We start from the raw sequence: 24,488 nt of genomic DNA, 5'->3' as shown, positions 1-24,488 counted from the left end.
GAAAAACAGGGAGGTGGTAGTGTGTTGAGGGATGGAAAAAGGGCGGAGGCGGGAAGAGTGCGCACTTTCTTTCCACGTGCACACAAGAACGCTCCGTTTTAATTTATGTCCCCTTGGCAAAATTCTTGGTATGCATTCAGTCTGTTTTTATTTTGATGGATTTCATCGAACCTCTCTACCTTACACTTTTACTTCATAATGTTTTAAGTTCAGCACATGACGTAACGTTTATCTTGTTGATGTACCACGTGCCATCATTCATTTTGCCAGTTGCCTTGAAGACAGGTAGCCTAGAAGACATCAGGTCAAACTGAAGAAATATCGTTTAAGAAAAAGCTTCGGTTGTGTTTTCTCTTTTATGTTAATTACTTTTATGTTTGCGTTGCCTTCCCGTTTCCCGTGCAAATTTACGATCATTATAACCACTTTAAATATATCCAAGCTTTCCCTGACAGGAGTGGTGTTTGCTTCCACTTAGACACATACCAGAATTCAACGGCCTGGCCACTTTCTGTGCAGACTATGAATGTGATTCTGATATCATTTCGTAACTGGCACCTGCATGTGTCTTTTATGAAAGTGTATTCAGCATTTATTTAGATTCTCGGGAAAGAATGTCTTTATTCAGAGCTGACTTGTTCAGCTTCAACGTTATATAACTCTGCTTTTTTGCAGAAAGTCTTGGGTGGGGTGATTTTTTTTTACTTTAGGCAGTTTCTGTCTGTTACAGGTTCTGGGATATAAAAAATTACTTAACACTTGGATACAGCATATTAATACTTCGTAGACGCCTCACCCTTAAGATTTCAGCCAAACTGGACTGTGACACGGTTGACACGTGGAGGACCAGGGACTTCTGAGAATGTTAACACGGACATCACATGCCAATTACTTTTCTTCCCGTATAAACAAGCATTTTTAGTCCGCTGGTCACTCAGCTCGGCTCCAAACTCAAACAGTCTTCGTGACACAGTGGTTGCGGTTAGTATTTAGTGAGTATGTGGGAGATGTGTGTGTGTGTGAGTGTGTGTGTGTGTGTGTGTGTGTGTTCGCGTAAGTGTGAGTTGTTGTGTGTGTGTGTGTGTGTGTGTGTGTGTGTGTGTGTGTGTGTGTGTGTGTGGTGTGTGTGTGTGTGTGTGTGTGTGTGTGCTCGCTCCTTTTTCTTACCTGGTCGTTATTTAGGCTCATATGCTTCACAGAATTGTTCCCTCTTAAAACATGATTAAAAGAAAATCCAAGCTTCCGATCTTTTAATCAAAAGCTTTCTGCAACACACACACACACACACACACACACACACACACACACACACACACACACACACACACACACACACACACACTAAAATAACTTGAGACATGCGTTTTGAAACAGACAATTCACGAAGCTGCCTTCTATCTGAGTAAATCAGGGAGAATTCTGATAGAAGTCACTGCACAGACACGAACTGACCGACAGAAGAACAGACAGATAGGTTTGGGACAGACATGGATAATATCATATAAAAGGCAAGTAGACACAACAGCAAATGGACAATGGCCCTCAACAAACACAATATAGAGACAGAGAGAAAGGAAGACAAGGGTAAAATGATCATCTTCAAAATCAGACACATACTGACCCACGATCAATGACACAGAAATTAAAGCGATAGACAGACAGAGTTTCTTGAAGACAGGCAGACCGACAGATAGACAGACGGAGTTTCTTGAAGACAGGCAGACCGACAGATAGACAGACGGAGTTTCTTGAAGACAGGCAGACCGACAGATAGACAGACAGAGTTTCTTGAAGACAGGCAGACCGACAGATAGACAGACAGAGTTTCTTGAAGACAGGCAGACCGACAGATAGACAGACAGAGTTTCTTGAAGACAGGCAGACCGACAGATAGACAGACAGAGTTTCTTGAAGACAGGCAGACCGACAGATAGACAGACGGAGGGAATGGCGGATGGAGGACACACAGGTACAGAGACAAAAAAGAATGAGTGAGAGGGAGAGATACAGGCAGAGACACAGAGAAACATTGAGACAGAGGAAGGCACATAAACAGAAAGAGAGAGAGAGAGAGAGAGAGAGAGAGAGAGAGAGGGGGGGGGAGAGAGAAAGAGAGAGAAAGAGAGAGAAAGAGAGAAAAAGAGAGAGAGAGAGAGAGAGAGAGAGAGAAAGAGAGAGAGAAAGAGAGAGAGACAAGGGGATGGAGATGGAGCAACAAAGACAAAAACAGACTGACAGACATAATTAAAGACAGACTGACAGACATAATTAAAGACAGACAGAGCAAGGCGCAGAAACACACACACACACACACACACACACACACACACACACACACACACACACACACGTACACACATCCCCCCGATCCACACACACACACACACACACACACACACACACACACACACACTCTCAGAAAGGCAGACAGACAGACACACAGACAGAAACAAAAACAAAGACAACAGATTGAGACACTCTCATCGACCAAGACAACGACCGATGCACAAAGTCAACTCACCCAGCCCTGGCACGACGATGTTGAAGATGCAGCAGATGATGGCCACAGGCAGGGGCATGCAGGGGATGGAGTTGTACAGTGTCCCGTGTTTCTCCGTCACCTCCAGAATCTGCGCCCCTCCCCTCCCCTCCGGGTCGTCACGGTTGGCTGACGAGGGGTGGAGCGTGTTCTTTTGCGAGGACCTTTTGGGTACGCCGGATGCTGACGTCGATTGCGAGGTCTGAGCTTCCGGTTCGGTGCTAGTTCCGGTCATGTTGACTGGTGGTTGTTTCTCAGCTGATGACTGCGGGAATGTTTGTTTCTTCTTCTTCTTCTGTTAATGTATAGTTCGTTCGGTATCGGGTAGTGTTTAGCACGGTTTTAGTGTCTGGACATGTCACACAAGCCAAAAATTCTGGTTATCGTTTATAGACAAGAACTGTCAATCTCGTTAATAGCAGAGCTCTGTCTTTCAATGGATTGTGATATCTCTCTGTGTCTTACTTGTCCTTCATCCGATTCTTGGTTGAATTAAAATGTCCACGTCCCTGTTTGGGCAAACACGTCTCCTCGACTTTTCTCTACTGCTTAAAGCTTCAGAAGGCTTTTAATTCCGTAACGTTAAACTGTGTCGGTGTCAGTGTATCCATACACAAAATCAAGCGTGAGATTTCAGTAGAATCTGAAGTTTCCAGTATCCTGTAGTAACATTAAGTTGAAAACATTTAACAATACAGTACGTTCTGTGGTTCAACTAGCAACAAATTCAATCATAGCAAAAGAAATAGCGAATTCTTCACCCCTAGCCTGAAGCAACCTGATGAAAGTGTAGCCGGCGAAATACGTCAATGCCACAAAATATCATTCATTCGGTATTCGATATTTCAGTCTTGCTGCCATAACACGCAATCCATCAAATATGATGTTGCGGCGATCATCCTTTTTGAGGAGGAGAGTCGCTTGCTCATTTCAATGCTTGTTATTGTCTCAGGTGCTAGGAGATTAGTTCCGTAAAACTCTCACCTACTCTTGATGCGCATGTCATACTTTAAAGCGTTTAGCCTAAGTCCCTTTGTTTCCCAGAACGCAATTCATCACTGACTAGATAAATCGATGTTGACCTATATTTCAAGCCAGCTACAAGACACAAACCTTTAATCAGGAAAAAAAAACGTTGCTAGGTAGGCTATACTTCACAACAATAAAAGGCAATTCTTCGATTAGAGAATTAGTGCTAAATACATTTCACCACAATACAGCGCAATGCATCAGTGAAGTCTGTACTTAATTGAGCCCGAAGTTGCCTTCACGAAGACTTTTGTTTGTTTGTTTGTTTGTTTGCTTAACGCCCAGCCGACCACGAAGAGCCATATCAGGGCGGTGCTGCTTTGACATTTAACGTGCGCCACACACAAGACAGAAGTCGCAGCACAGGCTTTTCACGAAGACTTCGCAAAGTCCTTTTACCAAAAAATCCAATGCCAAAGCTTCGTGCAGCGAGCTTCATGAAGTAGACATCGCAAAGTCCTTTTACCAAAGCATCCAATGCCAAAGCTTCGTGCAGCGAGCTTCATGAAGTAGACATCGCAAAGTCCTTTTACCAAAGCATCCAATGCCAAAGCTTCGTGCAGCGAGCTTCATGAAGTAGACATCGCCAAGTCACTGAACTTCGTCCAATTAATACCAGGCTTTACGCAATGCAGAGACTGTTGCAGCGGGTAAGTAGAATAGTCAGGATCTCTTCAAATCCCGTTTAAAACTCTCTCACAACTACGCTCTCATACTATGCCTGACAATCCGATTGGGGGGTGGGGGTGGGGGGGGGTGCATAGGAGGCTGGCAGACGCCGTTGATCGTCTACACATTTCTCAGAACTCGGCCTGAGACGACAAACTTAAGCAAATCACATTCCCAAATTCTAAAGCGTAACAAAAAGCAGACATACCCTGCTGATTCGATTTACAAAACCCTCTCGACTCCTACGACAACAAATCTAAGAGCGCTTAACACACAAACGAATAACAGTCAATGTTTCCAGCGTAAACACTGACAATGGCAGAATGGCAGACAGACTGGGGTGATCGTCCACACAACTTATTTCTTTTGTCAGTGCATCTTCAGTCTCACGCAAATGACAGGCAAATACTTTTGTGATCGTCTACAAGACCTCTTTCCTACACACACAAACCCCTGGGCGCATCTAACGCACACACAAATCAGTAACAGTTTAGTGTTTCCACGTATTGCGGCCGGTCTCTTTCACTTTCGCAGACTGTAAGTATCCGGCTAAGATCATCAAGTACAACTAATACAAACGACAAACAATTTCTGCTGTTCGTCTCGACAACTCACTTTCAAGAGAAAAGCAACAAAGTTGCTTCCCTTTAGGTCATAGCCCAAGATCAAGGCTCGGTAATGGAGTCCGAGTGTCTCCCATCAGTATCGAACTGTACCACCTATCATCAACCTCCCTCTCGGTGTAAGTTGCCAATCTGTTTTGACCTGTCCCTCCTATCCCTAACCTCCGCCCCTCCTCCCAGTCTTACCCCCACCCCCATGGCACCCCCATCCTCACTCTCGCTTATATATCTTTCTAAACATGTCACCAATAATTGGTATCGAACTGTCCAACCCATCCCCCCCTCCCGCCTTCCTCACACACACACACACACACACACACATGCGGACAGACATATAATACACATACACCTCCAACCCCTCTATCCACCCGATCACATCTCTTTCGCCAAGGCGATTTTTCACGGCCAACGAACACACAAATTGCATCGGCTTCTGAAGCGTGGGCCTACGTGTCCGGGCCAAAATCTTCGACCCTTTTTGTTGTAAGCGTTACTCTACGGAGAAACCACGGTCGTTGACACAACTCCGTTGGCAGAAGCAAGCAGTGTGGAAGAATGTGAAACACCCTGGAAGACTGTGAAACACCCAGGCGATCAAGTTTTCGCGGTGATAGGATTGAGATAATGGAAGCGGCCTAGGAAAGAGATGGGGGGAGGCGTAACTGACAAAACAGTCTTGTCAGTCGCTCTGGAAAGTGCTAAGCCTATGTTTTCGCAATTCGAGTACTTGTTGGAAAATCCTCTGTCTGCCACCTCTTTTCCTCGATCCCAACCCACCCACCCCAACCTCCCTGTCTCCTTCTCCAACCCTCACATCTTCTCTCAGAAAAGAAACCACTAATTACAAGTATCCTTGTGGTTGCTAAAAAATTTTCATCCTATTCATTTCAGGCCTCAGAACAGACTCCTTCCCTCGTCCAAAACGAGTGTTTTCTTGCCGAAACTTCCTTGTCGACAACAACTGCTGCCTCCATAAAAACGACGAAAAAGCTTCAACTGCATTCGCGTGGAAAAGATTTGTTATGCCGCATTATGAATCAAATTGCAATCTTTCCACAAGTGCAAAGCAGAAGCAGGACATTGAGTGAATGATGGCGTGGATGAACGCTTCGACGAGATTACCACAAGGTATTCACCTAAACTGTCAGGAATCCAAACTCGTATTTGTATCAGAACAGCTCAAAAATGTGTTATATTCCCTTGCTCAAGACCACACACAACATGTTGACGTTGCCCGGTTATTGTGCAAGCCTCTTTCTCGATTGGCATTTCTTTACAAATACAAACCCTTCCTTCGCAGAAAGGGGTGTGACTCTGTGGGACCAACCAGTCATACTAAGTCTGAAACGAAAGACAAACAAGTCGCGTAAGGCGAAAATACAATATTTAGTCAAGTAGCTGTCGAACTCACAGAATGAAACTGAACGCAATGCCATTTTTCAGCAAGACCGTATACTCGTAGCATCGTCAGTCCACCGCTCATGGCAAAGGCAGTGAAATTGACAAGAAGAGCGGGGTAGTAGTTGCGCTAAGAAGGATAGCACGCGTTTCTGTACCTCTCTTTGTTTTAACTTTCTGAGCGTGTTTTTAATCCAAACATATCATATCTATATGTTTTTGGAATCAGGAACCGACAAGAAATAAGATGAAAGTGTTTTTAAATTGATTTCGACAATTTAATTTTGATAATGATTTTTATATATTTAATTTTCAGAGCTTGTTTTTAATCTGATTATAACATATTTATATGTTTTTGGAATCAGCAAATGATGGAGAATAAGATAAACGTAACTTTGGATCGTTTTATAAATTTTTATTTTTTTTTACAATTTTCCGATTTTTAATGACCAAAGTCATTAATTAATTTTTAAGCCACCAAGCTGAAATGCAATACCGAAGTCCGGGCTTTGTCGAAGATTACTTGACGAAAATTTCAACCAATTTGGTTGAAAAATGAGGGCGTGACAGTGCCGCCTCAACTTTCACGAAAAGCCGGATATGACGTCATCAAAGACATTTATCAAAAAAATGAAAAAAACGTTCGGGGATTTCATACCCAGGAACTCTCATGTCAAATTTCATAAAGATCGGTCCAGTAGTTTAGTCTGAATCGCTCTACACACACACACACACACACACACACACACGCACAGACACACATACACCACGACCCTCGTTTCGATTCCCCCTCGATGTTAAAATATTTAGTCAAAACTTGACTAAATATAAAAACGCGCAAACTTATGTTAACCGGCATGGATGACTGGTTGCCTGGCTTCCGGTATTTTTAGAATTTTTCGGTAAAATACTTGACATGTCCGTTAAACCATTCCTGGTTGCTGCTGTTTCTTATCGCTGATCCTCTTGTATTTTCTTTTTCGTTGTTTCTTCTTCATTGTCATCTTCTTTTTCTTCAAAACAAAAACAACAACATCAAACAGATACTGGAATTTAACAGTTTCTGTTGTGCGTCAAAGTCTTCCTAGCTATACCTGCACGTGCTTCCCCGATAATAATATCCTAGTCATACAAAATACGCAACACCAATCAATCCAGCGTACACATCTGTGTCCAATCCATGCCATATAATTATGAAGATATTTCTGGGGGCTGAATTAACATCTCGTGTACATACATAACAACATTGATCACTAAGGCCAGGCGTCCACTCATGTCCACGCAGCATTAATTGCTGGTTGGACTCAATCATCAATCAATCAATATGAGGCTTATATCGCGCGTATTCCGTGGGTACAGTTCTAAGCGCAGGGATTTAAAAAAAAAAATTATGCAATTTATATCGCGCACATATTCAAGGCGCAGGGATTTATTTATGCCGTGTGAGATGGAATTTTTTTACACAATACGTCACGCATTCACATGGGCCAGCAGATCGCAGCCATTTCGGCGCATATCCTACTTTTCACGGCCTATTATTCCAAGTCACACGGGTATTTTGGTGGACATTTTTATCTATGCCTATACAATTTTGCCATGAAAGACCCTTTGGTCAATCGTGGGATCTTTAACGTGCACACCCCAATGTAGTGTACACGAAGGGACCTCGGTTTTTCGTCTCATCCGAAAGACTAGCACTTGAACCCACCACCTAGGTTAGGAAAGGGGGGAGAAAATTGCTAACGCCCTGACCCAGGGTCGAACTCGCAAGTTCAAACAGCCAAATATAATATGTGATTGTGTGTACAAATTACGGCTCTTACCACCACGTGTACCTACACCGGCGCCCGCTAATAGTGTTGTTCCTGTAAGCGAAGCCAGACGACGCTGCCAGTTAGCTTGCTGTTGGTAGGTTTTGTGTGTTTTTGTTTGTTTTCTGATTCGAAAAAAGGGCTGCCGTCTGTGAGCTTCTCCTTCCTATTCGCCCCTCCGCCCCGACCCAGTGCCCATGCAGCCCCTATGCGCACCCCACCACCCCCACCCCTCACCATCCTTACCTTTCTTGTCATTTTTGTCCAGCGTATTGTTTTGTTCAATAGACATTGGTGTGTTTTAGAGATTCCATGAATACATTTTTACTTTTCCAAAGGGATTTAACCTGGAGTGTCAGTATACATTTAATAATACGAGGGGAAACATTTTTAAAAAAACACGTCAGACCCTATCAACTAAGGCTTTAAGGTACGAGGTTTGAGTCATCCGAGTCATAAATGTGACCAGAGTCCGTCTCGGCCGAGAGTCGAAACTGTAACCTGATGATCACAAACTCAGTTCTCTACCAACTGATCTATTGACACTGACCGGCTTCCAGAACCATCATGTTCCATTTCAGACTTACGACAGAGCCGATTCCATGTCCATACCTGTCAAGTCTTACGTTTTTCGCGTAATTCTTACGGGATTTTGATGTTTTTCAAGTCTTACGGCGTATGCCGAAGATCTTACGGGTTTTACAAAACAATTTGGTCAAATAAAAAAAGATCGCAAAGGTTCGTCCGAGAACAAAGTAACAGCTACAAAATCTCGCGGTAACTGATCCGGCGAAAGTACAAGGCAACGCGCATTTGCACACCGTCAGCGCGATCTGACCGAGTACTGTGCGACCACGCTTGACCACACGCGACCTCAAATTAAAGCAGTTACATGTACTATTGTTGTTGTTCTCGGTATCTTCAAGGTATTTTCTCATGTTGTGCGAAGTTTTAAGCCATAGAAATGAAACTAAGGGAGTTGTGATGCATTTTCGAAGAGCTCGCGATCGAAAGGAGCCGGATTTCTGTCACATCCAATCATGTCGGACCTGTTTTCAGAACACGCGCGACCTCAAACTAAAGCATTTACATGTCATATTTTTGTTGTTCTAGTATCTACACAGTATTTTCTCACGTTGTACCAAGTGTGAAGCCATATAAATAAAAATAAGGGCGTTGTGATGCATTTTCAAAGAGGTAGAGAGCGAAAGTTGGCACCGGATGTTTGTCACAACCGATCACAATCATATACGACTTGTTTTTAAAACATGCGCGACCTCAAACTAAACCATTTTACATGTCATATTTTTGTTGATCTGGTATTTGTCCTTGATTGTTGAGACACACATGAGTTTCTGACTTGTAACTTGTGTGTTTTACATGTTCTGTTTGGCTACAATGTTCTCTTTTGCACATTGTGGTGGGGGTTTCCATTGATGATTGAATCACTGTGCTCAATGAATGAATGTTGTTAAAACACACTTGTCTTGTGCCTTTACTATCATGTGGTGTTTTTGTGCATGCTGGTAACAATGATTTTTGTCAGGGGTGTAAATGTGTGACTGGTTGGACGTGTGCCGTCTTTGTACAATTTAGGTGATTCTCGGTACAATTTACATTTAAACATGCTTTGCATTTCAAAATTACATAAAACAGTGCAGTTCAGTGTTGAGAAAAGTTTTGTTGTTATCATGTGTGAAATAAGGCTGATTTCTTGTTTGTGTGTGTGTATTGTGTGCATGTATGTCAAGTAGTTCTTGTGGTGATCAATCTAACGACTTCTGCAGTTTTGCACGTTGTCTTATGCTTTTTGGTGCAAACTTATGGTTTTGTGAGCAAAATCTTATGGTGAGAGTCCACAAGAGCTTGACAGGTATGCATGTCAGAACATCAGAGTCCATCTCATCCTGCATCTATTATATTGGAGCTATGTGTTTCAGACGCACGTAGCGCATGGAAGCCTCACAACAATGCCCGATGCCAGTTGGTCCCTCTGACTAAGATATATGGAAACCTGTACATAATTATTCTGATTCAAACTCACGACAGTGCATTTTCCATGTCATGATATCAAGAGTGCATGTTGGATTTGAGACATTTGGAAGACACACAGCGCATATCAACCTCACGACAATGCTCTGATTAAGCTGTTCCATCTCATATACAAATGTGTTCACAAATCCTTCTGACACAGATTTAAGACAGTGCATTTGCAGTCCATGTCAGAATATCAAGAATGCATGTTGGAGTTGAGCAGTTAGAAGACACATAGCGCATATCAACCTCACGACAATGCCCTGATTCAGCTGTTCCATTTCATAACATACAAATCTGTACAATCACACATAATTCTGACAGACTTACGACAGTGCATTTTCCATGTCAGAATATCAGAGTGTACGGTGGAGTTGAGACTTTCAGAGGAACATAGCGCATATCATGACTACGTGCGCCCTTCTCATACAGAAGACTTATGACAGTGCTAATACCATATCAGAATATTACATTTCATATTGGAAACGAGACTGTCAGAAGAACCCGAGCGCATATCAGTCTGACAACAATGCCTGACCCAGTTTTTGCATGTCATCAGTACAGAAGTCTGTGCATTTTCTGACGCAGACTTATGACAGTGTACCTACATTTTATCTGCGACTTATGGCGCTGTAAATTCCAACCCAAAACGTATGGCAGTAGCAGCACAGCCGTCTTTCTGCACAAAAGCGTCAGTCGTAGCCGGATGATGGAATGCGCGGTAGTGCGGAGACTAATAGGGTGTCCACGTGATAACTTATCGTCTGCCCGTGCTGGGCGGAATTCCAAAGAAGCGGTACTATAGATTTTGGATATCGTCACAGACACCGTAGGAATTCGCGCAATGTAAGAGAGAAGAATGATAGTCTTTTCATCAGATACAGAAGGACTTTTTTCTTTGTTTGTTTGTTTGTTTGTTTGTTGGTTGGTTGGTTGGTTAGTTGGTTGGTTGGTTGGTTGGTTGTCTTGTTTGTCTGTTTTTGTTTTGTTTTGTTTGATTGGTTGTTGTTGTTGTCTTTGTGTTGTTGTTGTTGTTGTTTTGGGGGAGATCTGTATAACAGCTCAAAACCTTGATCTTCTGCTGTGCCATCCTTGATGCTTGAATAAAAAATACCAAGGACAAAAACAAACTAATGAAAAAATAAAAGCAAAGAAATAATTTGGAGGTGGATTCATGCCGACCCTAAATTTATCTCTTTCAATTTGTCTCATTTGGGAACGTGTTGCCATATACCTTCTTTCAAATCGACGGGAAATTTGATCTACTGTCGAGTCAGGTTTACTGACATTTCCGTGTTCGACTTTTCACTGAATTAAAAATATGCCTAGAATTTTCTGTGCGGGGGATATTACTTTTGTTTTTTCTCACTTACGTTTCCTGTGACCGATTTAAACTGAGCATGTGGGAGAGCAAAAACAAAATAATGAAATAAAGAGCAACATAAGTGCACTGTAAAATGAAAATTTGATAAAAACAACCATTTTTTGGACCTGTCAATCCTTTGTCAACAGAATTTTCTTGTTGTGCGTCTTTGTTGTGATTTCCACCAATCACTGAGACCCCGCGGTTTGCCAGTTCCCACCCAAATAGATTGCACTCACTTTCGCTTCGTGCTACTCAGCACTGCTTACATGATAATTATAACGTTATAATTTTGTTATTTTGGTGGTAAAACATTGATGTTGGTGCAGTTGTTGTTGTTTTTGCTGTTTTACAAATATGTCCGTGAGTTAATATGAACTCAATAAATCAGTCGATTTGTAGCTTAAATGTTGTCCGAATGACCGATTTTTGTCAGCACAAATTTTGCTGTCAAAATTCTGTTGCAAACAGTCATCTCTGTGAATGTGTTTAAAAGATGCCAAGTTATTTTCGGTTTTTACTCAAGTTAAACCAAGAAACTGATTTGACTTCTGTTTTTTAAAAGTGAAACTTGAGCCACAGCAAACGGCTGAAGTTAAGCACTTTAAAACTGCTGTGTTCGCACCTGCACTGCAAAACAACACAACAAAACACTTCACTCCAATCCTCAGCCTTGACTGTGTACCTCACCTGCGCAGGTAACTGCAAAAACAAATTCCAATCCAAGTTAACACAGATTTTGCAAAACACCGTACACCAGAGGCCCTCCTTCCCTCTGAACCCTAAATAGTACTGTTCAAAGCAACGGCAAAGGAACTCTTGGAAGCAGAAAAGTAAAATTCACCACGCGCACCCAAAAAACACACAGGTTAATCAAAACTACAAAATCTCGTTTGTTGTCACACAGTGCTCTCACACAGAAAAGCGGTCTCGGTTTCACGTTGTTGCGGTATCGGTATCTCCTTCCAGGCATCCAAATGAGGCACGATGCCGTCTCGCAAGGTGCAAGCAGATGGAAGGACAGATGGAATGAATGAGGAACCAGGCAGAAGACACTGAGACAGATGTTGGGAGGAAAACTCACAGAAAAGCGTCAGTGCTTCGGGGGGAAACATGCACACACGCAAAAGCGTAGAAGAGGCAGCAAGCAGTCAAAGCGAACCAGCAAGAGCATCGCTCGCGCACACACACAACTCGCGCGCGGATGGAATGTCTACTTGGATGATAGTTTGTGTGTGTGCGCACGTGCGCGCCTGAGTTTGGCGCCTGTGTTGTTGTTGTCGCTGTCAGTTTTGCTTGGGTGCGTTTTCAGTTAGTCTCAAGGCTTCAAAGGTTGATGCTTGTTTTCCTACTTTCTTTCTTTCTTTCTTTATTTGGTGTTTAACGTCGTTTTCAACCACGAAGGTTATATCGCGACGGGGAAATGGGGGGAGAGGAGATAGAGCCACTTGTCAATTGTTTCTTGTTCACAAAAGCACTAATCAAAAATTTGCTCCAGGGGCTTGCAACGTAGTACAATATATTACCTTACTGGGAGAATGCAAGTTTCCAGTACAAAGGACTTAACATTTCTTAATTACATACTGCTTGACTAAAATCTTTACAAAAATTGACTATATTCTATACAAGAAACACTTAACAAGGGTAAAATAGGAGAAACAGAATCCGTTAGTCGCCTCTTACGACATGCTGGGGAGCATCGGGTAAATTCTTCCCCCTAACCCGCGGGGGGTTTGTTTTCCTACGGGAGTATTGAAAACATGGGAGAATACACAAAACAAGCCATCACAGCCGGCAAAACGTGTTCGCAATCAAATGTAAACATTCTGCATTTTAACTGTGTGTCATTTCGTTTGAAGGCTTTAAAAAATCATTTTCTCGTAGCCCTATTGGGGTGTTGAGAATGAAAAATAAAAATAAATAACAACCAGCAAAGCAAAATGTTTTTAAAAATTGTGAACACTAAATTTCTTCGGCTGTCACTTTTTCCCGCGGTGTTTTTTTAGGTCGCGTGAAAGCTTCAAAATATTTCTCTTGGCCCCGTAGATATAACATGACTCTGACAGAGTAAACACAAATTGAAAGCTACAAAGCAGAATGTTTTTGCAACATGTGAACTTTCTGAATTTCAAGTTGCCGGGGTGGTGTCTCTTCAGTTTGCCTGTAAGAAGTTATCATCGAAGGCTTTTGGTACTGTGGGGAACTGAGAACATGGGAAAGAAAACTTAAAACCAACAAGTCAATTTTCAAAAACTGTGAATAAATTTGAACTTTGTTTGGTGCGTTTCGGAAGCTATCTTCTATCTTCATTTGGCGTTTTGTCAAAAGTATTGTCTTTCTCATCTGAACTTGTCTGAAAATGAGGTTCTGAGGGAGACGGATGTGGACTAACTCAGTTCTGATTTATCCCCCACCCACCCATCTAACAAAAATGAGGTAGCCGCAGTTTCACCCTAGCAGGGGAGTGTTGTTGGGTGGTGGGTTTTTTTTTCTTCGTGTTATTTCCTCTTTTTACATTTAGTCACGTTTTGGGTCGTGGTGTGTGTCTGTGTCTGTGTGTGTCTGTGCGTGTGTGTGTGTAGAGCGATTCAGAGTAAACTACTGGACCGATCTTTATGAAATTTTACATGAGAGTTCCTGGGTATGATATCCTCAGATGGTTTTTTTCATGTTTTCGATAAATGTCTTTTATGACGTCATATCCGGCCTTTTGTCACGTTGAGGCAGCACTGTTACACCCTCAATTTTCAATCAAATTGATTGAAATTTTGGCCAAGCAATCTTCGACGAAGGCCGGACTTCGGTATTGCATTTCAGCATGGAGGATTTAAAATTAATTAATGACTTTGGTCATTTAAAATCAAAAAATTGTAATTAAAATTATTTTTTTAAACGATCCAAAATTACTTTTATTTTATTTTTCATCATGTTCTCATTCCAAAAACATATAAATATGTTATATTCGGATTAAAAACAAGCTCTGAAAATTAAAAATATAAAAATTATGATTAAAACTAAATTTCCGAAATCGTTTTAAAAACTATTTCATCTTATTCCTTGTCGGTTCCTGATTCCAAAAACATATAGATATGATATGTTTGGATTAAAAACACGCTCAGAAAGTTAAAACGAAGAGAGGTACAGTAAAGCGTGCTATGAAGCACAGCGCAACCGCTACCGCGCCAAACAGGCTCGTCACTTTCACTGCCTTTTGCACTAGCGGCGGACTACGTTCAGTTTCATTCTGTGAGTTCCACAGCTTGACTAAATGTAGTAATTTCGCCTTACGCGACTTGGTTTGTTTGCCATTGACAATTTGTTGATGGCCGCAGGAGCGGTCATCTATTGCAATGCATTCGGAGAGATGACATGTCTTTGTCTATGTCTCTCCGCTTCTGTCTTTCTATGTCTGTCTCTGTCTATGTGTGTGTGTCTCTCTCTCTCTCTCTCTCTCTCTCTCTCTCTCTCTCTCTCTCTCTCTCTCTCTCTCTCTCTCTCTCTCTCTCTCTCTCATCAGACTCCTGGCACTGACACAGGTCAAAGCAGAGGTTAACTTGAGTGCACGTGTACCTAACAGGAGGGGGGTGATTCGGGTCAGAAGTGGGGTAAAGCACTTTGGTCTTCAGTCTTTGGGTTATTGCTTTCAGTGGAGAAGATGCCAACATGATATTGCACTATGCTCTACTATTTATTGTCCTTGTCTATCCGGGACACGAAGAAGGGAAGCTTCTGAGCCTGAGCCTGGACCATTGAGACGGTTACCTCATAGATCTGTTCATTCTTCAGTTTGTCGGTGTCAAAAGTTATACCCCCATTCCACACAACCGTTCTTTGTCCCGTTTCCGTACCAACCAAGGAATGTTGCCACAACAATGGAACGCTGCGCAAACGGCTGTTTTTTGGCATCTTTCAGCAGCGTCTGACCATAGCCTGGCAGCCGTCCTTGGTCGGTAAGGGAACGGGACCTAGAACGGATGTGTGGAATGCAGGTATGGCAACTCAGTGTGTGAGAGAGCTACCGTTGCGTTACCGTTGTTTTAAGTTCCTTTAACAATCCAAGCGTTCCGTTGCCGATGGGTTGAGGTTCCATTACCGTTCATTCTGATCGGGAGGGGAACGGCTATAAAAATTTGAACATGCAGCCCAAACTCAGCCGTCCCTACCGACCCTACCGTTCAAAGCAGTTCCGTTAACGATCAGTTACGTTCATTGCGGTTCTGTCCCGATCCCTCCCGTGCCCGCACCGTTCCTTGGTCGGTACGGGAACGGGACCTAGAACGGTTGTGTGGAAAGGGGGTATAAGACTCGACCACTTGGCTTATGGTGGAGACAGCTAGAAGATCTTCTGGATATGATTTAAGAGGAGTAGTCTTCCTTTAAAAAAATGTGTACTCTGCCTTGCAGATTAAGGGGAGGGTAAGGGGTGGGGGTGGGTAAGCGAGGGGTACGAGAGACGAAAGAGAAAACTGGACAGGGAAAAGTCACTGCCTGGAGTATTCAATAAGGATAAGGATAAGGATAAGATTTTATATAGTCCATGAGGGTAACCTCACAGAAATTCGGGCTGCTTTCTCCCTGGGGAAAGCGAGCTGCCATACAGTATACGGCGCTACCCATTTTTTTTTCCTGCATGCGTGTATTCATGTTTCCAAGCCCTGAGACTTAATGCCGTGTGAGATGGAATTTTTTTACACTTTATTCCAAGTCACACGGGTATTTGGTGGACATTTTTATCTATGCCTATACAATTTTGCCAGGAAAGACCCTTTTGTCAATCGTGGGATCTTTAACGTGCACACCCCAATGTAGTGTACACGAAGGGACCTCGGTTTTTCGTCTCATCCGAAAGACTAGCACTTGAACTCACCACCTAGGTTAGGAAAGGGGGGAGAAAATTGCGGCCTGACCCAGGCCTGAACACGCAACCTCTCGCTTCCGAGCGCAAGTGCGTTACCACTCGGCCACCCATAAAGCCACACACAAAAAAAAGAAATTACCACATAATTATGCAGGTTTTCAATTCATATTTTTGCAAAGTATCTGCACAAGCATGTGTGCCTCTGTGTGCCTCTGTGAGTATGTTCGTGGCTGCTTTCATGGAGTGCCTGTATCCTCAGGAATTCAGTGAGGATTTCTTTTATCTCTCTTTTTCTGACACCGTTGATTTAACGTCATTTTTACAGGACAGTTTTTTTCCTTTCAGTTATAAGTTGTAGTAGTTTGACCTTATTGTTTTAGGACAAGTAGAGCTCGTTCACCAGTAGCAAAGACTCACTCAGTCCGTCAGTGTGCCTGAGTGTGTGTGATGGGGGGGCTCTCCCGTGACCGGCCACCTGCAATGTACGGACAGGTTTGCACTGGCCCAAGGGTGTCCGTTCATGAAAGGGACTGCTGTAACAGCAAAACTAGTGTGAAACAAAATCAATTTATGCACTTGACTATATTCACAACAGGGACCTATCACTCTTCTTTGCATGTTTTTATGCCTACGGATTTTCAAATACTCTGCAACACATGTAACCCAAATTCAACATGTGCCCGTACAATACCGCTTCTTTTATGAAAACATTGCTTCGGCCATGTTGATTTTAATCAACCAATTTTCTTGTATGTATTGCCCCGAAGTCAGTCAGTAAGCGTTATATTGTACAACTACTGAGTTGGTTTCAATCTCCTGCGTAAGCAATTAATATCTGTCAAACTGTAGCCAAGCTACATGTATCGGAATTCCATTGATCGAGGCGTGCCCGGTGAGAGCTGTAGAGACAGATAAGATACAGATAAGATAATTGAACACAAACGTGTACTTACCAAGTTGAAGTTTGTGTAGAATTCCATGGTTGCAGTTTACAGTAACGGAGGGGTATGTGAAATCTTCATTTCCGAGAGGGTACAAGAATAAGCATTTTTATTCTTTTTGCATCCAGCCCTCGCCTGAAGTAGGGAAGCCACATTTTAAAGACATAAATAAATCAACATAATGCCAAACAAAAATATATGTTGGTTTAGGGTAACCATTACGACCGACCGACCCTTACACTTTTTTTTCATTTCTCAAAAAAAACTAAACTTTTGGCACATTTTGCGAACCATACCGAGACTAAGGAAAGTAACCTCCTTTAAAATCGACTATATTTAAAAAAAATAAAAAATAAAAACTTTTATTTTTAAAAGCCGACCTCTATCTGTTTTGGTTACGTTACCCTAAACCAACATTATAATTTTGTTTGGCTTAATTAATATTGATGAACTAAAACAAGTGCATGCAAAAACAACTTTATAACATACTAGATGATTACCCGCTTCGCCGGGTACCGGCTTCGCCGGAAAGAAGTAGAGCCGAATACCAGGCTGCGCCTGGGACCCGGCTTTGCCGGGTGTACGCCGGCTTCGCCGGTGCACGAAGGAAGAATCGAAAGGAGATAAACGCGCAAAACACTGGAGACCTTCTAAAAATAGTAACGTGCAGTGACCTTCTAAAAATAGTAACGGGAATATGGATTGACGCCACACGGAGGAAGGGAGATAATCGCGGCTGAAAACACTGGAGAAGATAAGGAAGAGTTACTGGTAGTGGATCCCGACAAAAAACAAAAAACAAAATCGGTTCAGCGCGCACAGCGCTGCGCGCTGAGAGCACGTGTTGAAATATCTCATCGATGAGGTTGTGTCCGGGGTGTAGCTGAATACGGTGTCCAAATTTGAAAAAGATCCACCGAGAACTTTGGCCGTGCATCGCGAACAGACAGACACTAGTCGTATATATATATATAGATTCCAAACAAACGAGATTAACAAATTCATACAAGCTAGCATTTATAATTTGTTTTGAAGATCTTTGGCTTGTCGAGCGAGAGAGCGAGAGAGAGAGAGAGAGAGAGAGAGAGAGAGAGAGAGAGAGAGAGAGAGAGAGAGAGAGAGAGAGAGAGAGAGAGAGAACTGATTTTGTCTGTTTCCGCGACGGCCCGTGCCGAGTGTATACGTGTGCATGCTTGCATGTGTGTGTATAAATGTATGTTCATAGAGTGCTTGTAACGACTGTATCACTTTACATCGTCAACGCTCTTTTTTGTTGGATCTTGTACAGTAACTGCGCATCAGTTGCTTTCTCTTTGCACAGAGTAGTAAGTAAGTACAGAGTTATTGCCCCCAACCCCACCCCCACCCCTAGCCCCCCACAAAAAAAAAGACAGTCATATTCCCACAACATATCCTATCCGTGTTCTAAATCAGTTCAGAGATAATGGCTCCAGTGTCCATCGCTTTATGTGTAATAACGATTACGTCCGACTCATCTCTGCAAGCAGGAACTGACAAGCCATGAACTATTCATACGGATGGTTATGAGTTATGGCTATGCTGCAGAAGTTGTAGACATAGGCACGTGACAGTGGGTTCGAGAGAAAGGATAATAACAATAACATATTCAATAAAAATAACAATGACCTTGCACAGTAAAACTGTGTTTGGTGCATGCCACCTGGCTTCAATCATATTTATTCTCGAACACACATTTCAATTCCAATACCGATTTAATTTTCGGTTCACTTTTGTCGTACCGGTAAAAATACCGGTATACCGTAATTTAGCATACGAGTCTGGCTAGGTATTTTTCCACCAATGCAATGAAGCTATATACATAACTCCATTACATTATTATTTTTCTTGAGAAAAATGAGGCAGTCCACTTGTTCCGCTCTTAGTGATGCTCGCTTGTCTTTTAAATTGTCCCCAGCAATGAAAAAACACACTCATACGTCGCACTCATTGCTATGGCTGACTGTATTTGGGCGTGTGTGTGTGTGTGTGTGTGTGTGTGTGTGTGTGTGTGTGTGTGTGTGTGTGTGAGTGGTTTGTGTGTGTGTGTGTGTGTGTGTTATTATTTTTTTTTTTTATCGCTTCAGAAATGAATGATGCCGGTTCAAACAGGTACAGAAAACAAGAACTGGTATTTTGTCTTCAATCTGTTTTAACCAACTTTACCACTGCAACTCTAGTTTTTAAACTGAAAAGTTTTATAAGTGTGCGTCATGGTTGTCATAGAGATGCGTTTCCTCCCATGGAGGCGGGAAGACGAAAACCCATAGACTACGGTCATGATTACACTGGTTTGTTGTTGGGGATGGGGGCGTGGGTCTTTTAAGCCTCAGTAGATTTAGTAAGGCTTTGGAGACCTCCGCCAGTACTTCAGATTCCATTAGCGGGAGAGGGGAGGGGGAGGGGGGAGCAACTTTGGCCTAGCCTGCCCATACTGACTTTCTTTTTGCACGATATGACCAGATAATCCCTCGGCCAAACCTTTTTGTGGTGAAAGCTAAAACTGAGGGTATACAACTACAATTTGCCAAGTGTTCGAATGTTTGAAATGTTTTGTTTTTAATTTTCTTAACGAAGAATGCCGATAAACAAGGTGATGTAGCTTTGGTCACTGGCATTGATGAGTTTGTGTGCACCTTAAACTGATTATACCTGTACAAAGGTCCTTTTTCGGTGGGTTGGGGGGGGGGGTGGTTGTTGCGGGGTGGGTTGGTTTTTTTTTTTATTGTGTTTTTGTGGATTTTTTTTAACAAATTGATAATTTGTTTTATTCACTGAGTTTTGTTCGTACACCCCCCCCCCCCCCTTCTTCGGCTTTGTCTGTTGTTTTTCCCCTATTCGTATAATTGTTTTCTTATAGTCCCAGCTTCACAATCCGTGAAAACCCAACAAAAGAGTCTTTACTCTACTTTCCATCACGGCCTTGACATCGCTGCAGTGAGACCGATAACAGCCGGTGCCAAAACAGTAAGCACGGCTATGTCAGCATTCTTTCACCGCTCTTGTCAATGTCAAGTACCTGCACAGGCACAGACATAGTTCATCTTCCTCTCGTTATGAAAAAAAATCTCTTCTTACCCATGTAAACTATCGTGTAAATCACAACCGATCTATCCCGGCTTCTACACGGAATAAGAGCATCCTGCCTCAGTCTTTGAAACGTCCCGACTCATCAACAGTCTGTGCGGATTAGGATTGTTTGGTGGAATTAAGTTTGCAGATTGAAATGAAGTCTAAAAACGTGCATGGGAGGATGTTTTTGAATACTATCAAATCGGCACAAAACATTCCAGGACAAAAACGTGTGATGCACTGACTTGCTTCAACAGGCTATGAACCGGCGCCGGTGCTCAACAGTTTGTGTTTAAAAAGCGTCGGACACACTGACAAAATAATGCACTGTAGGAATATGCCTCTTGTTCAGTCCTGACCTTTTTTGGAGGAGTAAGTATATACGTGGAGAGATGCGGCTCTTATCGCATGTAAAAGCGCAGAAAGATCAGTGAAGTTTGTGCACATGATAGCTCAAATGAGGAGTGACTTATCAGTAAGGCCGATTTTGTCCCCCGGCGTAGGTTGAAATCCAGAGTGCACACAATTATCATGCAACCTCTTCAACGACATCGCGGTCATCTCCTGCAAACCCCGGAGGGTCACCGAAAGTGTCATTACAATGTTATCAATCACATCAAATGTGTGCAGTGCGTTGTGCAACAAGACATTTCAACGACAGAATCAAATAGTCTCTTCAAGTTGTGCACGATCCTGCCTGCAATCACAGATGGGATTGTCGTCACCAAATGTACACAGCGGATAAAGTAAGTCATTGAAGTCGACCATCATGGAGTCATCCCAGTCACATTCTACGATAAGTCAGCATCATTTATTTGTGTCTGATGTGTCTCTAGTTTCTCCACTTTAAAGCGGGCCGATAGGTTGAAGTTCTTGTGAAGGTTTGGTCTTGTCCTGGATTAAATGTTCCAAAAATGTAACCTTTTTTTTTTAAACTCTTTTTTTTCTTTTTATTACACAGGGGATACATATTAAACCTGTCCTATAAGCGAGCAAGGCGGCGGTACGCGGGGACAGCATGCTTGTTTCTGTCCTTAAAAACAAAACAAGTCGCGTAAGGCGAAAATACAATATTTAGTCAAGTAGCTGTCGAACTCACAGAATGAAACTGAACGCAATGCCATTTTTCAGCAAGACCGTATACTCGTAGCATCGTCAGTCCACCGCTCATGGCAAAGGCAGTGAAATTGACAAGAAGAGCGGGGTAGTAGTTGCGCTAAGAAGGATAGCACGCTTTTCTGTACCTCTCTTTGTTTTAACTTTCTGAGCGTGTTTTTAATCCAAACATATCATATCTATATGTTTTTGGAATCAGGAACCGACAAGGAATAAGATGAAAGTGTTTTTAAATTGATTTGGACAATTTAATTTTGATAATAATTTGTATATATTTAATTTTCAGAGCTTGTTTTTAATCCGAATATAACATATTTATATGTTTTTGGAATCAGCAAATGATGGAGATTAAGATAAAGGTAAATTTTGATCGTTTTATAAAAAAAATTTTTTTTTTTTTACAATTTTCAGATTTTTAATGACCAAAGTCATTAATTAATTTTTAAGCCACCAAGCTGAAATGCAATACCGAACCCCGGGCTTCGTCGAAGATTACTTGACCAAAATTTCAACCAATTTGGTTGAAAAATGAGGGCGTGACAGTGCCGCCTCAACTTTCACGAAAAGCCGGATATGACGTCATCAAAGACATTTATCAAAAAAATGAAAAAAACGTTCGGGGATTTCATACCCAGGAACTCTCATGTCAAATTTCATAAAGATCGGTCCAGTAGTTTAGTCTGAATCGCTCTACACACACACACACACAGACAGACAGACAGACAGACGCACATACACCACGACCCTCGTTTCGATTCCCCCTCGATGTTAAAATATTTAGTCAAAACTTGACTAAATATATTAATGAAGATATCTTACACACTTTGGCGGTAAGCGGAGATTTAGTCCAGACACAAATGTTTCTCGGGAAGAATCAGACGTGAACTGAGATTTTTGATGTTTGTCCGTATGTTGCCCTTCAAATATTATGATTGGGTCAAACAGGCACAGCACGTGCTTGTTTCTTCAATCGACGGGGTCAAAACTGTTTCCATTTTGACGAAGTACGCAGTGGTCATTTGGTCACATTGTGAAGTCGATTTGTCTTGGAAGTGAACGAGCAGTACGCCGATAAAAAAAAGGGGGGGGGGGTGAACCTCAAAAGGCTACGGGAATTGTGCATTTCCCTACACGATGCCATAATCATTTAGACAACTGAGCGAGATGGTAAGAGTTTTGACAAATGAGAACAATTGTTTTCGTAGACAATGTCATTTTAAAGTGCATATGAGATGGGCACCCCCAAAAATAGCTATATGCGCACACACTTATGAGGATTTGGCTTTCTGCGTCCGACGTCGTTCGGTCAGCGATTATCAGAGATAACTGATGGAACCCTGCCAGTAATTACTTCTGCATCTCTTCTTATCGATTTCGATGTTCGGGTTTTAATCATGCTGGGTGCACGCTCCCGTGTTGTTTCATCCAGTTATCGCCTCGGGCTTTCATTTGGAGACTGCAGCGAGGATGGTTCAGATTACTGGATGAGAAACAAGGATTGGAACTGGTGATGCAGGTCGTTTCCACGTGTCACCGCAGTCATTGTGATCATCAGAGGGACAAGGAGGAAGATGACGACGACTACGACGATGACGATGATGAAGATGATATGATGAAGATGATGATGATGATGATGATGATGATGATGATGATGATGATGATAATAATGGAACATGTATATAGTGCTTCTCCACAGCTCGAAGCGCTTTACTTTCTTTCTTTACTTTCTTTATTTGGTGTTTAACGTCGTTTTCAAAGCGCTTTACAAGTTCAATCAAAATACAACACGATATATACAACTAATACAATTTGTCTCAAATGAAAAGGAAGGTAGTGTGCAGCAAATGTTTGTTGGATGGGCACCATGTGTCAGTGTGCGAAAATGAAGTAGTTTGCAGAGACTGCAGATTACCAGGTCACAGACGTGGCAGTCCTGACTGCCAGACAGCCACCGAGAAAAACTCTGAAACCGAAACTGCGACAAGTCACGAGCCGGCGCAAACCGAAAAGTCTTTTGAAGCTGAAACTACAACAGACGAGCCGGTGCAAACCAGTGACAGGGCTCCGTCCTCCACCACCAACCTCGTCACCGCCCCCGACTTTTTCGCGAATTTTCGACCGTCTGTTCGTACACCGAGGAGTGCTACGCTGTCGGCGGGATCGCGAAGCCGCTCGGGATCTGTGAAGAGACACCGATCACAGGACCGCAACCGTGATTTTTTCTCTCAGCCTCAGAAACAGCAGAAGTGCGCTGATGTTAACAAATCACCGGCCAACGTCGACAATGTCAACAAAGAACAAAACGCCAAAGAAAGCGAGACGGGATGATTATGTCCCTTATTGAGAAGATTTCTTCCCCCTTACGACCACTGCATGTTTAATGGACTGTGATTTCTGGTCATTGCGATTTGGATGCGAGTTGGAACTACTACTAAAACATTAATATTTTAGTATGGAAAATTTACAAATATTGTCCTTAAATGTTCGAGGATTGAGAAATGTTACTAAAAGGAAAAAACTATTTAGTCGACTGAGAGAAGGAAGATATGACGTAATTTGTATTCAGGAGTCTTATATTACACAGGCAGACGTAGCAACGTGGAAAAAAGAATGGGGAGGTGAATTAATCTCGACTGAAGGAACAAAACACTCGAAGGGTCAACTTATTCTTTTAAGAAAGCAGTTTTCCTTCGATTGGTCCATCGAGTGTCAGCATGAACGAATTGTATCCATAAACCTGTCAATTAATGGAAAAGAAACAACTATTTTTAATGTGTATGCTCCAAGCACTTTCAGAGAAATGAAAATATTTTTTGCTGTTCTTACTGAAGAGATCAGCAAAAGTAATTCGATGATTAAAATAGTTTGCGGTGATTTTAACAGTGTTAGAGATAACAACCTCGATATCATTAGTGGAGAAAAACACCCTGCCGCACATGTCAAACTTTTCAACTCTTTTGTCGAACAGTGTGGTCTAAATGACGTCTGGCGTATTTTGAATCCCGAGACTAGGGAAT

General features: G+C 42.3%; 1 protein-coding gene and 1 long non-coding RNA gene across 4 annotated transcripts in view; both read right to left on the bottom strand.

Moving 5' to 3' along the window:
- The window catches only part of LOC138952822 (protein stum homolog), a 121,757-nt gene extending 109,160 nt beyond the window's left edge, over positions 1 to 12,597 (bottom strand). For 2 of the 3 annotated variants that reach the window (XM_070324559.1, XM_070324557.1), the window contains exons 1-2: positions 12,157 to 12,597; positions 2,522 to 3,199 (exon numbers count right to left, since the gene is read on the bottom strand). In XM_070324559.1, the coding sequence (XP_070180660.1) occupies positions 2,522 to 2,774 (253 nt within the window). In that variant the 5' untranslated portion in view covers positions 2,775 to 3,199; positions 12,157 to 12,597. The remainder of the gene's footprint in view (positions 1 to 2,521; positions 3,200 to 12,156) is intronic. The other variant, XM_070324558.1, reaches the window with a different exon arrangement.
- LOC138952823 (uncharacterized) overlaps positions 1 to 17,974 on the bottom strand; it is a 236,804-nt gene extending 218,830 nt beyond the window's left edge. The window contains exon 1 of the long non-coding RNA XR_011451431.1: positions 17,940 to 17,974. This is a non-coding gene — a long non-coding RNA (uncharacterized lncRNA). The remainder of the gene's footprint in view (positions 1 to 17,939) is intronic.
- Between the last annotated feature and the right edge of the window lie 6,514 nt (positions 17,975 to 24,488).

Source organism: Littorina saxatilis, linkage group LG17 (assembly GCF_037325665.1).
Source record: "Littorina saxatilis isolate snail1 linkage group LG17, US_GU_Lsax_2.0, whole genome shotgun sequence".
In the NCBI taxonomy this organism is placed as follows: Eukaryota; Metazoa; Mollusca; class Gastropoda; order Littorinimorpha; family Littorinidae; genus Littorina; species Littorina saxatilis.
The sequence above is the reverse complement of the archived record's forward strand: the minus strand, read 5'-3'. Positions and strand labels throughout refer to the sequence as shown.